The sequence below is a fragment of the Colletotrichum orchidophilum genome (genome assembly GCF_001831195.1).
Source record: "Colletotrichum orchidophilum strain IMI 309357 chromosome Unknown Scaffold_121.1, whole genome shotgun sequence".
Lineage (NCBI taxonomy): Eukaryota > Fungi > Ascomycota > Sordariomycetes > Glomerellales > Glomerellaceae > Colletotrichum > Colletotrichum orchidophilum.
In genome coordinates this window covers 18,055-32,114 of record NW_019173077.1, presented here as the reverse complement: position 1 = coordinate 32,114, position 14,060 = coordinate 18,055, and the positions used below count along the sequence as shown (strand labels likewise).

The following is a 14,060-nucleotide window of genomic DNA, read 5'->3' as shown; positions in this document are numbered from 1 at the left end:
TAGATGATGGACAAGAGACGCGTGAGAGTGAGATATGTGTGCTTCCGATGCCAAGCAAGCCTTGTAGGGCCCAGCCAGAGTGTTTATATACTCGAAAGGAGCTCTCTCTTCTCTACTCTAGCCAATATGGTGTCCTCTGGCAAACATAGTTCTGGGCCCAAAACAATTTCGGCCCCAGCTATGCGGCGGAAATTTTCCATGATACCATAGTCCGTCCATCCATCCAGCCAAAAGGACATAGCTCGGCACAGGTTGAGATGAAGACGTCATGGCCACATGGCAGCAGTTCCACCGTGCTGCGACGAGGACCGGGACCGTTATCGGCTGGTCGGCGCTCAAAGGTGCGCCGGCGCCGTGAGTGGGGCGAAACAGGAGGAGGAGGAGCAGGAGGAGGAGGAGGGAAGAAAGGCTTGTTTCGATTTCTTTTGTTGCTCAGGGCTGGACCAGACCGGTCTCTCGGACGCAGTAGCCACGCATAAGACCGGTCGTCCTCTAAGGAGCGAGCCGCGAATTAGTGTAAGCTGTGCGGCCGTTACCCACCTTGCCCACCTCTCCTCCTCGCAACCTGCCAGAAACAGGTTCGGGTTTGTAGCGGGCCCCCTACGGGGGAGGGTGGAGCAAAAATACGGAGCACGGAATTCGGCCGTCAAGAGGGGCACAGCCGCGCAAGGGGGGAGAGGTGGGTCGGGGTACGCGAACGGGGGTGAGTGAGAACCCCATCCATGGAGATCTCGCTGGACTTGGGCGATTGCGAAACCGTACAATGTACAACGGGTGGCAGTCACGGCCGTTGAGGACCCTTTGATGGGACCTCCTAGCTTCTGTACGGATGTGTGTGTGTGTGTGACGGACAAGAGGGTAACCCTGAGTCGTGACTGACTGACAGGCGCGGGCTCGCCCTTGCGGAACTGGGCAGCAAACTGGCGAACATTGGGAATCCGTCTAGCTGGTCTCATTCTGGCTGCTGGCAAATCCCCATCCCTAGCAACCTGGGTATGCCTCACGCTCATAGGAGTAGGTATCTTCACGCCTCACCCACGATGCAAACGCTTCACAAGTGGGGAGGAGTGGATCGAGGTCAAGCTTTGATAGTAGGACGGGCCGTGATACCCGCCTTTTTCCCTTCTCGGACTCGGAGAGCTCGGAGAGATAATCAGTCGGAATGTGATCACCAAAATCAATGAATGTGAGTGTGGTGTGGTGTGGCCAGGGCCCGATCTCTTTGCATCTGTCGAGCTGCTCAAGATGCCACGGGCCCTTAACCTAGACATCTCCACAATGCAGAACCTCACAGGCTAGGACCCTGACGGAGTGGCGCCGCAGTCTGCAATCTGTATCTGGGAGAATAGGGAGGGGCGGAAAGGCGGCTGGCCGGCTAGGATCAGTAATCTCCGAGTACCTTGTTCTCGAAGAAATCCAAACGACTCATGTCTGTCCTGCCGAAGTCCTGTCCCGCCGACTTTCGCAACTGGTCTTGCTGATGGCGAACAGGGGTCTATGTGAGTGTGACTGAGCAAAGGAACGGAACGGTGAGGCGCCGCGGCTGTAGTGCGGGCGGGAAGCGGTCGGCATTTGGCGGCGCACGGGACAGATCTCCTGCCTTTACCTGGGGCCGCCACGCTAAGACGAGGATGGTAAGACGGCCAAGCCGGGCGCTTCTTAGAACGCATTGAAGAGGCGGACGAGGATGAGGACGAGGAGGAGGAGGATCATCAGAGTTGGGGCCGGGGAGAGACGGAGTGGCGCCTACGTCACCAGCCGATGACCTCAACGGCAACACCAATCCGGGAATTGCAACCAAGCTCAACATTAACTCCGGGTGAAACAGCACCTTAAAGTGGATGACCGCATAGTCCTTGCGTTGACGACTTGGGAGAAGGCCCGGTTGGTGGCTTCATCCACCCTTTTCTACATGCACCCGATACACCGGAACTACAGAGACCCTGGCAAGTCCCTTGCGAACATTTCTCCTCGAAAAGCGTCCTACCTCCCCGCCCAGCCTATCTGCAAACGATTCATGCTCCTTTCTTGAGCTTTGGCTCGACTGGTGCCCACATGTTCACGAACGGCCTCGGGTCGTTGTCCATGTTCAGGCCGTTTTTCGAGGCATCAAGCTGAGAGACCAAGACATCAGATAACATCAAAGACAGCTAACCACGGCTACTCACACGGTTGGAATCACTCTTCAAAACAAGAGACCGCACCTCCCACACCGCAAATAGCATCTCTCCGTAGTGACAGGAGCAAAGATGATGATCCCGACAACGGGACCAACCCCCCACCCGTCCCCAGCATACCCGCTTTCCATGCTGCCCGCCGCTGCCGCCCGACTGGTTCTCAGACGGAAAATGCACCAGAGGAGTCCAGAACCCAACAAGAGCGGGACGAACAGGAGCAAAGCCTGGTTCATGCTCTGACTCATCTACGCCCGTTGGACGAATCTTTCGCGTTCGCGACAAGACCACGTTCCGGCCGCGCTTCTTTCCATGTCCCGATATACCGATCTTGTTTCTAGCAGCCTGCGCACGCCGGCGCCTGTCGCCTGCCACAACATGAACGAGAAGAGGAGCAACATTAAAGCGATGATTTCACAGATGGCAAGGACCCAGTGCTCCCTGGTGGTGAACTTGTTGACCTCGCCAAAGCCCATGGCCCGGATTCTCTCCCACTCTTCCTCTGCGACGTACGGCTTTCCCCCTCTGCCTTTACTCTCACCCACCCGGAGCGGTGCCTAGTTGTATATGCACTATAACAGAAACGAGTAGAAGATCAAGACGCAGACGACGGAGACGGCGAGGGCGATTTGCGCGTCGTTGGCACCGAGGCCGCCCGTGGAGATGCCACAGTTCTTATTGACGAGCACGACTATCGCTACGAGTTCGATGGCGATGGCAAAGTAGATTTTCAAACTCGAAGAAGGCGTCAAAGCCGGCCTTGATCACGACTGGGCAAAATTCTGCTCTTGGGCCGTGTCCCTGCCGTATCATCATCAGGAGAGAGACCAGGACGAATTCCAGAGCCAACTCGACTCCATAGCCAACAGAGACCCGTTGCGTCATGAATTACGACCGCTCGAAAAGCAGGTGGTGTTAATTAACGCGAGGTGAAGTTTACTTACCCCAATCCCAGATATATCGGGGTTTAGCATCGCCTCAGATGGCGCTGCCTATTTCCTCCATACATCGATCGAGGTCGTTGATGTTGAAACTGGTCCTGAGCTTGAGTTGTTTGATACAGAGATTGAAGTCGTCGAGAACTTCCAGGCTGGCGTATCGCTCAGCCATATTCGCCGTGAGTCTCGTACGTCGTGTTTTTCGCAAGAGATTTGCACCGATAATCGACTGAAGAAGAGCTTCGCGGTAGAAAAGCCGGTGGGTAAGCGGTATAGATGAAGAAAGAGGATGTTATCGTCACCGAGAGAAAGAAGCACGTACTCTTCGGTTCTCAATTATTGACGAAATCCCTCTCACATGATGGAAGTAGTCGCGAGGTATCTGCGCGTGTAATACCCAGTCAGTGGCTGATTTGTGGCCAGTAGTGAGGCCATTACTAAAACTATTGCCGTTGTAATCCCACGTTTCCCTCCCCCGCAGCATTTGCCTTGATTCAGTCAAGAGATTTCCGCAACAACCGTTCCAACTTCTCGATATCCTCTTGCTTCGTTGTCTGGCTCGTCATCACGTAGAGGACATTTCCAAGAACTCTGCTGTGAACGTTCCACCGCCCACCCTCGCTCCCATGCTCCCCGTCGAGCAGAGCGCTTTGGAGGTTCGCAGCCGCGTTGCTCGAATAGCCAGCACCCTCGCTGTCTTGCAAATGAATGGCAAGAACAGATCCCAAGGCCCACACACCGTCGACCCGATCGGTCTGCTTCGAAACCCAGTCGACAAAGGACTGAGACCAGACAGACCATGCCGAAGGAGAGCCGTCAGGCTCTGCGTGGGTCGCCGTGACTGTTGCAGCCGAAGCCGAAGCCCACCCGTTCGTCTTGGCCCAGTCCCACTCCCCGTCCCGGTCGATTCTCTGGAGCTCTTGCAGCGATTCGAGGGCCACTTGGCACCCGACGGCGTGCGCGGTGTAGCTGTGACCGTGTAGCAGTGCGTCGCTCTTCTCGTCGCTCTCAAAGGCCCGGAAGATGCTGTCAGAAGCTGATGTGGTGCAGAGGGGTACCAAGCCGCCCGTGAGGAGCTTGGCGTTGACGACGACGTCGGGGTTGACGCCGAGGAATGACGCGGCGGAGAAGCGGCCTAGACGGGTGAGACCTGTGAAGACTTCGTCAAAGACTACCGGGAGACCGGTCCAGGTGCTGTTGTCGTCTGAAGTAGCTAGAGGCTTAGTTGTCATTCCGAAAAGCTCGGGGTGCTGCCGGACAACCTTGACGAGGGTGCTCTGGAATAGGGGATCGCTGCGGTCGGGGATTAGCATTATCTCCAGCAACGCGGCATCGGAGGTTCTCTACTTACGCCATGATCATGCCTCCCGCTCCGAGGATTACAGGCTCCATGACCAACGCACCAAACTTGCGGCCTTGGTCGCGGAGGCGACTTAGCACCCTGGCGATGTACGTCTCGTACACCTGAGCCTGTTCCGCCTTCCCTCTGCCGGCGACGTCAAACACCTCAGACAAGCTATCAAACTCCTGACCGGCACCCAATTCCTCCCGCAAAGCGTCCGGAACCCGCACCTGCCACTTGCCACCCTTGCACATGACGGAAGGATAATCAAACCAGAAGCCCTTGCCGTCATACCACTCCACCTTTTCGTTGAACACGGACGGCTCCGTAGAGTCCATCGCGCCCATGGTGTCGCCGTGGTAGCTGCCCCGGAGGCCGAGGATCTCGAGCCTGTCGCCGGCCGCCCAGCCGTACCGCACCCTGGCGGCTCGCAGGCCCATCTTGACGGCGACCTCCATGCCCGTGCTGCCGTTGTCGGAGTAGAAGACGCGCGACAGGCGCGGGTTCCGCAGGCCCTTGAGCAGCGTTTGCGCGAGCGCCAGGGCGGGCTCGTGGACGGCGGAGGCGAAAATTACGTGGCCGTAGCGGCCGGCGGCGTAGGCGGCTGCGAGGGTGAGTTTTGGGTTGGCGTGGCCGAGCCCTTGCGTCCACCAAGACGAGGAACCGTCAAAAGACGGCTGCAGGAGGGCCGCGGCGCGGTCGTCCGTCTGTTTGTTTTGGCTCTGGGGGATGAGAGTCTGGAAGTTGTCTCCGTGTGCCGAGTCGATTGCCGTGATCTTGTCGGGCGTTAGCCCTTTGTGCTGTGTGAAGGGGTACCAGATGACCTCGTGCGCGTCGCGGGACATGCTTTCCAGACGAGAGATGCGGGCGAGGTGGCGGGCGTGCAAGTGGTCCAACGTGTCCTTGATGGCTGCGCTCGAGGACATCTCCGCGTAGTAACGAGACATGGCCTTTGCGTCCGCCTGGTCATCTTGCGCGCGAGCGGGCGGCTGGTCCAGCGCGGTGACGGGGATGCCGTGGCCGCGTCCGAAGTAGTCGGTCAAGTAGGTGTCGTTTTGGTAATACCCGTCTCGGAAAAGCAAAATCGTCTCGACGTTGTACCCGCGGAGCTTGAGGGATTCAAACGCGGAGATGGTTTGGGAGATGCCGCCGAGCTTGGCGTCGCCGATGAAAATGACCGGGGATCGGAGCGGGGCGTAGAGGTCGGCCTGCGGGGTCCCGGACGGGGCCGGAGAATGGACCCCACCGGCCGTTTCGATGAAGAGCCAGCCCGGCCCTTTGGCCGCTCGTCGGGATGAGTAGTTGTAGATGCCCTTCAATACTTCATTATCTGACGGGGTCGGCTTCAGGGAATGTGATTAGCAGGAGGAGAGGGAGACGGTTGGTCCACTTGGTGCAATTGATCAATCCATTGACGACTTACCTGGTCTGACACTGCAGCAGCCAAATGGGGACTTGTCGGAATCTCAAACTGAAACAACGTCTTCTTCGCGATGCCGGGCGCATACCTTTGGATATGACTGGGGAGGGGGGGTAAATGCGGAATTAGCGAGTCAAGGTACGGAATTTAACCCGAGGGGTTCGCACTTCTGTTGATACCCCGAGTCAGCTGGAAACTCGTAATGAAGGAGAAGAGGATCACGAATCGGAATGGAGTGAGTGGTTCGGTGGAGTTGAGTGCAACCGTACACCTATCGTCGGCTTCGGCGGCCGGGCCCGTAGAAACGGGTTTCAGGAAAGCCGTCTTCTCCTGCGGCCAGAAGTTGCGGGCCGCGTTGCACAGGGCCGAGGCGAAGATGGTCTTGCCGACATCGGTGTTGGCGCCATATATCTGGTACGTCCTGAGCGAACGCCAGAGCAGAGCGCCGACGGGTGCCATTGAGGTCTTTTTTTGGGGGGGCTCGTTCAAGCTCCCATATGAGACGAGATGAGAAGATCAAGGCTGGAGAGCAATTCGTTGAAGAGAGCTACCGTCTGTTCCGTTTGCTCACTTAGCCGGCGTCAGAGCATGTAGTTTGCTGTGCCAAACGACATAAGTCACTGACTGCCCCATGACTAACCCAGGCAGAGTGAGCTGCTGGGGAAGACCAAAGAGGACACAGAACAGGCGGGGTAAGGTTTCTTGTCTAGCGTTGCGGCATTTGTTGTGCCGAGAACTGGGGCAGCGGCTACCAAAGGGCAAAGTTGTTGAGCTGTGCGTGTCATTCTTTTACGGCGATTATTTGAGCTTCTCAACGGTGCGTGCGGCCAGGGGCGGGCGGATTCGTCCTTGCATGGATCTTGCATATCGCGTCGCTCTTTCAGCTATGCGGTCTGCTACCTTGCGAGAGATCGTCAGGGCCAGGCCAGGCCGGGGGGGTGGAAATTCCCTCGTTGAATCGTCTGCATCTGCGCCGGACCGCATACGACTCCACAAACCCAATGCCGAGGTTTGAAGTGGTTCCAACTTCCATGTCCCCCCCAGTGCCCCTTCACCAAACACACCCACCTCGCAGGTTTCTCGGAAAGCATCCGATAGCTACAGATCCTTCATCTCAAAACGATGCCGGCGAGCGACCGTCTGGACAAGGTCTTTGCGGCACTCTTGGCCCGCCGGGAAGCCAAGAGTCAGCTCCGGCGCTTGACTCTCGTTCCGGCCGGCAGCGCCGACTTTTCGTCCAATGCGTACCTCTCTCTGTCGACCCACCCCGACGTCCAGGCTCGGTATCTTGCCCGAATCAAGGCCCACCTCGAGCCGTCCCCGTCCCCGTCCCGGAAGGTCGACGACGGAGATGATAGGACCCGTACCAAGCTCAACGGCAGCAGCCACAGTGCACCTCTCCTCGGCTCCGGTGGTTCGCGCTTGTTAGACGGCAATGTGTCCCTCGCAGAGTCTCTCGAGCGAGACATTGCCGCGTTCCACCGCGGCCCGGCCGGGCTGCTCTTCAATTCGGGCTTTGACGCCAACGTCGGGCTCTTTAGCTGCGCGCCCCAACCCGGCGATATCATTGTGTACGATGAGCTCATCCACGCAAGCGTGCACGATGGCATGAAATTGAGTCGGGCGGAAAAGAAGATTGCCTTTGCACACAACACGGTGGAGCCCACTGAAACCCAGCAATGGCCCCAGAGCTTGACCGAGGTCCTCTCGAGATTAATCGATGGCGAGGAAGGCCGGCCGGTGCGTGAAGGCCGGAAACGCGTCTTCGTCGCCGTCGAGGGGGTCTATAGCATGGACGGGGACGTGGCACCGCTCAAGAAAGTCGTCGAGTGCGTGGAACGGCTGCTCCCCCGCGGCAACGGCCTGGTCATCGTCGACGAGGCGCACTCGACAGGGCTTCTCGGGCCACGAGGGCGGGGACTCGTCTGCGAGCTCGGTCTCGAGGATCGGGTCTGGGCTCGAGTGCACACCTTTGGCAAGGCAATGAGTTGCTCAGGAGGTACTATTTGAATTTCACACGCTCCGGGTTCTTCTCTGCTTGAAGCTTACTCTTTTTGGAAACAGCAATCATCTTGTGCTCCCACATCACTCGGTCGTACCTCATCAACTACGCCCGCAGTCTCATCTACACCACCGCCATGCCATTCACGTCTCTGGCAAGCATCAAGACGGCGTACGACTTTATTACCAACGGCCACGCTGAGCCTCTCCTCCGCCATCTCTGGTCCCTGGTCAACCAGACAAACCAGCTGTTGCTAGAGCTACTGGACCGTCATCGCCCAGATAGAAAACTCATGCACCTCGCTCCAGGGAAGCCGAGATCGCCCATCATACCACTCTTTACTTCAGATCCTCGGGGTCTCGCACAGCACTGCCAGAAGCGGGGGTTCATGCTGAGGCCCATTGTTGCGCCCACTGTCCCGGTGGGCAGTGAGCGGGTGAGGATCTGCCTCCACGCCGGTAACTCTGTGGAGGAGGTCGAGGGTCTGGTCTCTGCGATCGAGGGCTGGCTGGTGGCTCAGCCGACGCACCAAGGACAATTATTTGACAATGCTCTGATAGGCCAGCCCGGGCCGCCAAAGTCACGGCTATAACCTGGATAGGCCTGGAGATATGCAATTGGCGAGCAGGAGTTTTCAAGAGCCAGTCAAAACTGAGGCTCCCGGCATTGAATATTGTATACTATAGGGTCAAGCTAAAAGAAACTGCCCGACACATACCACCACGATGGCTGGCAGCACCCCAGTGAGTCCATATCCCGTGTTGGAAGCAGAGCCGGCCCGAGGCGGTGCAGTGGGAGGATTAGAGTTGGTCCCATTTCGGTTTCCCGTGCCCTTGCCACCTCCTCCTTCTCCTCCTCCTCCTGCTCCATGCTTCGGGGCAGAGCTAGTTTCATTCTTGTGGCCGATCCCCTTACCGCCGCCTTTACCTTCGCCTTTACCACTGCCCTCTTCTCCTCCGCCGTGTTTGGTGCTATTGCCTTTCTTGCCATGCGCCATCTCCATCCCCATCTGCACGCCAGGCATCGACCCGCCCATGCTCATGCCGCCGCCGCCGCCGCCGCTACCAGCAGACGGGGCCTTGGCAGGCTAGCCAGACGGTACCGTGGACACGGACACCTTCTTCAGATTCACAGAGGCCTTTTGCGCATCCGAGGCAGGCGTCTCGATAAAGGGTAGCATGGGCGCCAGCATCGCGCAGTTATCCTGCTGGGCCGCGGGCATACCCTCCATCGTGCCCGTGTTATTCTGGAACAGCAGCCTCTGCTTGCCGTTGACGGTCCACGCCGCCCACTCGGGCATGTCGGGCTGGATCTTGGCGGCGTTGGGGTCGAGGCTGCGGACGAAGCTCGCCCAGTAGGCCTGCGTCAGCGGCACGATGGGCGCGTTGGTGGTGGAATAGCTCTTTGGCGGGGCGCCGTCCGTGTTGTTGGGCCCGAAGACGCCGTTGAGCTCGACGGTGTGGTAGGCGCCGAACCCTAGGGCTTCCTGCTCGTCGTCGAGGGGCCCGTAGCGGTAGTTGAACGTCTTTACGCCGTCGCGGGCCATGGCGTCCTGGAAGACTTTTGTGATGCAGTGGGCGCGGTAGTCCCCGTGGGCGTTTGCGAGCTGGCGCCAGAGCCTGCCCGAGTTGGGGAAGACGGGCTGCGGTACGTCTAGGTATGTTTGTTTCAGCAGGGCGAGGGAGGCGTTGCTCAGAGACTGGGTGGCCTGGTTGTTCATGTTGGTAAAGGCCTCCTCGACGGTGTCCGTCTTTTGGGGCACGTTCTTGGTCCCTTCGTTGGTGCATGTACCGGCGATGGTGGGGACCTTGAGATACTTGCCCTCGGCGAAGCGTTGCAGCGTCGGGGCCTTGACCAGGTCGCCGTCGAGGTTGGGGTTGAACTGGCAGTTCTCCGTCTGAAGGGCTGTCGCGTTGAGGCCGCGGAGACAGGCGAGGGAGTCGGCCTGCTTGTTGCAGCCGGTGGCGTTGGTCAGGCAGTTGTACTGCTCCTGACCCTGCTCGAGGGTGCGGACGGTGGCGACCGAGACGGACTCCATGATGGCCCCTTTGATCAGGCCTGGGTCGTTGTCTCCGAACCCAGCGAGGAGCAGGGCTACGGAAGTGGCACCGGAAGAGTCACCGACGGCAACCATCTGATCGGGGTTTCCTCCGAACTTGGGAACGGGAGTCAGCCAACACTGCGGCATTGGGAAGAGAGTTTCGTAGGAGGCTCACAGCAGCGGCATGTTGCTTCAGCCATTTCAGCCCCTGGATCTGGTCCTTTAGACCATTGTTCATACTCGCGCCAGCCTCCACCTCCTTGCTCTGCAAGAAACCATAGGGCCCTGTAACCGATTCAGCCATCGCGCTGTAAGATCATGAAAGTGGTACCATGTGGACCAGGTTCAGCCACCTACCGACTCTGTAGTTTACCTGGACAACTAGCATGTTTCCGAACCTGGCCAAGTCGCTTCCGTTGAAGTTGGCGTTGGAGAGAGACTGGAAACCTCCGCCCTGGATGAAGTACATGACTGGCAACTTGGACTCTGATGTCGCCTGTGAAGGCGCAAAGATGTTGACATAGAGACAGTCCTCATCTGTCGTGAAGCGTTTGTTCGGCTTCATCGTGAAGTCCGAAGCGCTTCGGGCAAGACATATCGGACGGAACTGGTGGGCTTGTCAGCAAAAAGTGAAGTTGATTTCTACCTTTCGAGACACAGTACATTCGAAGCATCGACGACATCAGTCGTATTTGGGGGATCGACCGGTGCAGCGAACCGGAGTTGGCCAACCGGCGACGCAGCATACCGGACACCCAGCCAGCGAGTCGTACCACCCTGCTCGGCGACTCCTTGAAGTTTAGTATAGCCAAGGTCGACAAGCGGGTCAACCGCCTGGACCTGGCCGATGATTGCGGCCGAAAGAAGAGAAACGAGAGCGTGGGATAGGGAAGGCATCGTTACGGAAGTGACAGACTTAGATTGATGAATAATGAGAGAAGACCAACACAATCATCACAACTGAACCACAGCAGGAGAAAAGTTTGACATCGTCCCAAGAAAGGATGGGATTGCGGCGTCTTGTCATCTGTTATAGGGGCTAGACTAACGTGACGGCCCGGAACCAAACCGGGATATTTTATTGACTCAAGAGACCATTTTCTGGGGCCTGGCCAAGTGACCTATAAAGCTTATCCGGACTGCCCGCAGTTTCAGGCCGGTTTTTGATGCAATCTGTCGCGGGTGTCATGTTCCAGAACGACAAACTCTATTCAATGAACAGATTCAAACCAATGGATCAGTTATATGATTCACGTGCAAGGATCTCCGCAGCCGAGAGAGACAGAGAGACAGAGAGACAGAGAGACAGAGAGACAGAGAGACAGAGAGACAGAGAGACAGAGAGACAGAGAGACAGAGAGAGAGAGAGAGAGAGAGAGAGAGAGAGAGAGAGAGAGAGAGAGAGAGAGAGACAGAGAGAGAGAGAGAGAGAGAGAGAGAGAGAGAGAGAGAGAGAGAGAGAGAGAGAGAGAGAGAGAGAGAGAGAGGAGTTTTCATTATCCATAGTATGTCCCTTCAAACTCCCGCGGATTTCTTCCCCAGCAAGGGCGTCATCCGCAAATTAGAGTTTCGTCACAATAATCCCCGGCCGCCTTTAAGATGAACGCTCCTTTGGCGGGGGGTTTCAGCGATTCAATTAGACAAGACGCTTGAAATGTCGGGCCATGCCGAGTGGCTCGTATATTCGTAAGATGCATGACTCTGCAACCTCTACCCACCTGGGTTACAACTGCCGCGGTCAAGGTTGCAATCGTTTACCCGTCGGAGGTATCCTTCGGCACCAACCGGCTGTCTACTGCAAACCAACCATCCCATAACTATGGCACTATTAATGGCACGTGGTATAACAAGACGGTATACTGTACGATCAATATATGCAGATAGTGGTACAGGGTGCTATTTGCAGCTGAATTATGTACAGAAGAAGATGGTAAACAAAGGTGGTCTAGTGAATTCAGTGAGGCAGACAAATCTACTCGTAAACGTAGCAAAACGGAGATCCTCCCACGGTATTCAACAAATCCCTAAGCTTGGCCGATCCACCAATGGGAGCAATGTCAATGATGTCGTCCAAGGTGGCGTTTGCGCTCGGTGGGTTGTTCTGCAGAGTCCTGGTGCCGAAAATGTTCTGTACGCAAACAAAACGTAGTCAGTATTTCCCAGCACGCATGAACTTGGGACTTTTAGGAACTTTCTCCATGATGGAAATCAAATCGTACCTGTCTGTTGTCAAAGTCGAGCATCTTCCAAATCCAGTAGAGACGGTCGATCTGCCCGTGATGCAAGAAGAAGGCCGTCTCTCCGGGAGAAATGAAGGGATCCGCGCCGGGGTCGCCTGGAACGAAAAAAAGTCAGTCACCTTTTGAAGCCATGGGCAACATCAATCTGAATGCTCGCCTCCTATTACGTAGTGGCCACCTCCGTGCACGCCCAGCTCCACGCCAGGCGTGTATCTGTCGTCCCCCTGCATGACCGCCTGGAACCACTCAATGTTGTCGTAGCCGAGGATCAGCTCGGTGGAGTTCCGCAGCGAGGTGTACCTGGAAGCAATATGTTTGTTCAGGTCACGCTTCAGGCAACGCGGGTGGTCGTCCGTCGGCTTGTCGACACTCAACGGCGTCGCGGTGCCGTACTGCCACAGCAGCCGGGGGCCCACGTGGACCACCATGTCGGAGAACGGTCCCGTCTTGACGCACCCGCCTCCCGAGCCGGGCTCGAGAATGACGGTGGTGTTGGAAAAGGTCTGGAGGATATGCATTCCTTCGTGGGGGATTGATGCGCCGTCGCTTCCCATGGACGTTTCTGAGCCGTCAAAGACTGGGGATTTGGCAGGGTCTTCGACGTCGAAACCCCATTCCCAGTACGGGAATGTTGCTAATACGCGGTGGATTAGAACCCTAATCGTTCATGTTCTCGTCGATAAATCGAGGGATGGGTGCGAACCATTGTAGCCGCACACGTTGCGAAGGGCTTCCTCGTACGTCCATGTGAAATATCTATGCCAGAGGAGGAAATTCGCCTAGTAGTCCCACTAGTCAGCCCGATAAACTTCCAACCAGTCATCGTCGTGACCTACCGTAAGGTGAATCATTGCCGTCTGGTTGAGATGGATCAAGACAAAGTCGTCGAAGAGTGACTTTGCAGCAGGGAGCTCTACTGGGTTCAGCAGACTGGGAGAGGACTGAAGGCACTTGATGGCCGCGACATATGCCTTGCGTTCTTCGGCGGGAAGTGTTCTCCTAGAGCTCTCGTGTCAGTATATCGTGATGTGAACGATGCCGGCTTCAGATTCAACTCACCATTCTTTCCGTACGCGCAGCTTTTCTGGTGTGCAGGTCGAGTTGGTACCCATCCGCTGGTTCAGTGCCTTTGAGGCTTCGAGAGCCTGTGCTGAGAGTTGGGCAAGGGCGTCTCCATTGTCGATCGCCGCCTGCGTAAAGTTGTGGGCGGTCTTGGCGGAAGTAAATGCAGCGGTACCGACTAAGAGGAGCCAAACGCAGTGCTTGAGGACGGCCATCACGTCTGTAGCTACTTGGACCGGATGAATGGCGTTCGATATTGGGTCCTAGGCTTTTCGAAGGAAGAACCACCTGGAACTCGAAGCCAACATCAAAGATTATATGTTTACTGGACAGTAAGGCAAGCAGGGCGAGGAGAATATTTAAAGACGGCAGGCTGCCGTGGAGGCCTTTCTTCAGATTACCCATCATGGCCTGGTCCTCAAGGACTGTTTTTCTCGGTTCGGACCTTTTCTCCAGCCTGGGGGAGGTTATCGTGAGTGTAATACTGGTTGAGGTCGGCAACGAGATCCACAGAATACAACCCTTACCAAGCTTCGCAATTCCAGGTAGATGGGATGTAATGGGATCGGGTGAACTATTCGCTGGGTTCCGTTTCCTCGAACAGTAACTTTGTTCCTGAAAGTTGGTCGGAACCACGTTGCATGATACCCGCCTTGCAGGCTCAGGGCCGTTGCCCAGCGGTGCAGCTCCAGAGCCAAGATGTCGACGAACCGTTCGGGGTAGCACAGAGATGGACCTCCTAATCTATATCGGCTGTCAATATTAAAGTTAAATTTTTGCATGGTCACATTCTGGCCCACGCATTTGTTGCGAGAGTTGACAACATCCCTTCCTTTGTGGC

The 14,060-nt window shown here is 56.7% G+C and overlaps 6 protein-coding genes across 6 annotated transcripts; 1 reads left to right on the top strand and 5 right to left on the bottom strand.

Moving 5' to 3' along the window:
* Positions 1–2,185: 2,185 nt before the first annotated feature.
* On the bottom strand, positions 2,186–2,422 carry CORC01_11320 (uncharacterized protein; the record flags this gene model as incomplete). Its single annotated transcript, XM_022622945.1, has 1 exon — positions 2,186–2,422. One exon carries the CDS (start codon positions 2,420–2,422, stop codon positions 2,186–2,188), a length of 237 nt encoding a protein of 78 aa, XP_022470535.1.
* A 324-nt stretch (positions 2,423–2,746) lies between these two features.
* Positions 2,747–3,284, bottom strand: CORC01_11318 (uncharacterized protein; the record flags this gene model as incomplete). The annotated part of the gene is made up of 2 exons (XM_022622944.1): positions 2,747–2,865; positions 3,182–3,284. 2 exons carry the CDS (start codon positions 3,282–3,284, stop codon positions 2,747–2,749), a joined length of 222 nt encoding a protein of 73 aa, XP_022470534.1.
* Positions 3,285–3,606: 322 nt separating this feature from the next.
* Positions 3,607–6,333, bottom strand: CORC01_11317 (onanonoxo-7-onima-8-eninoihtemlysoneda; the record flags this gene model as incomplete). Its single annotated transcript, XM_022622943.1, has 4 exons — positions 3,607–4,405; positions 4,464–5,797; positions 5,878–5,974; positions 6,146–6,333. 4 exons carry the CDS (start codon positions 6,331–6,333, stop codon positions 3,607–3,609), a joined length of 2,418 nt encoding a protein of 805 aa, XP_022470533.1.
* A 663-nt stretch (positions 6,334–6,996) lies between these two features.
* CORC01_11316 (aminotransferase class I and II) lies at positions 6,997–8,468 on the top strand (the record flags this gene model as incomplete). Its single annotated transcript, XM_022622942.1, has 2 exons — positions 6,997–7,873; positions 7,939–8,468. 2 exons carry the CDS (start codon positions 6,997–6,999, stop codon positions 8,466–8,468), a joined length of 1,407 nt encoding a protein of 468 aa, XP_022470532.1.
* A 96-nt stretch (positions 8,469–8,564) lies between these two features.
* On the bottom strand, positions 8,565–10,814 carry CORC01_11315 (carboxylesterase; the record flags this gene model as incomplete). The annotated part of the gene is made up of 5 exons (XM_022622941.1): positions 8,565–8,963; positions 9,009–10,031; positions 10,093–10,202; positions 10,275–10,524; positions 10,581–10,814. 5 exons carry the CDS (start codon positions 10,812–10,814, stop codon positions 8,565–8,567), a joined length of 2,016 nt encoding a protein of 671 aa, XP_022470531.1.
* A 1,075-nt stretch (positions 10,815–11,889) lies between these two features.
* On the bottom strand, positions 11,890–13,434 carry CORC01_11314 (tyrosinase central domain-containing protein; the record flags this gene model as incomplete). Its single annotated transcript, XM_022622940.1, has 6 exons — positions 11,890–12,045; positions 12,137–12,252; positions 12,336–12,791; positions 12,861–12,936; positions 12,994–13,156; positions 13,217–13,434. The coding sequence occupies 6 exons, from the start codon at positions 13,432–13,434 to the stop codon at positions 11,890–11,892; spliced, it is 1,185 nt and encodes a 394-aa protein (XP_022470530.1).
* Positions 13,435–14,060: the final 626 nt, after the last annotated feature.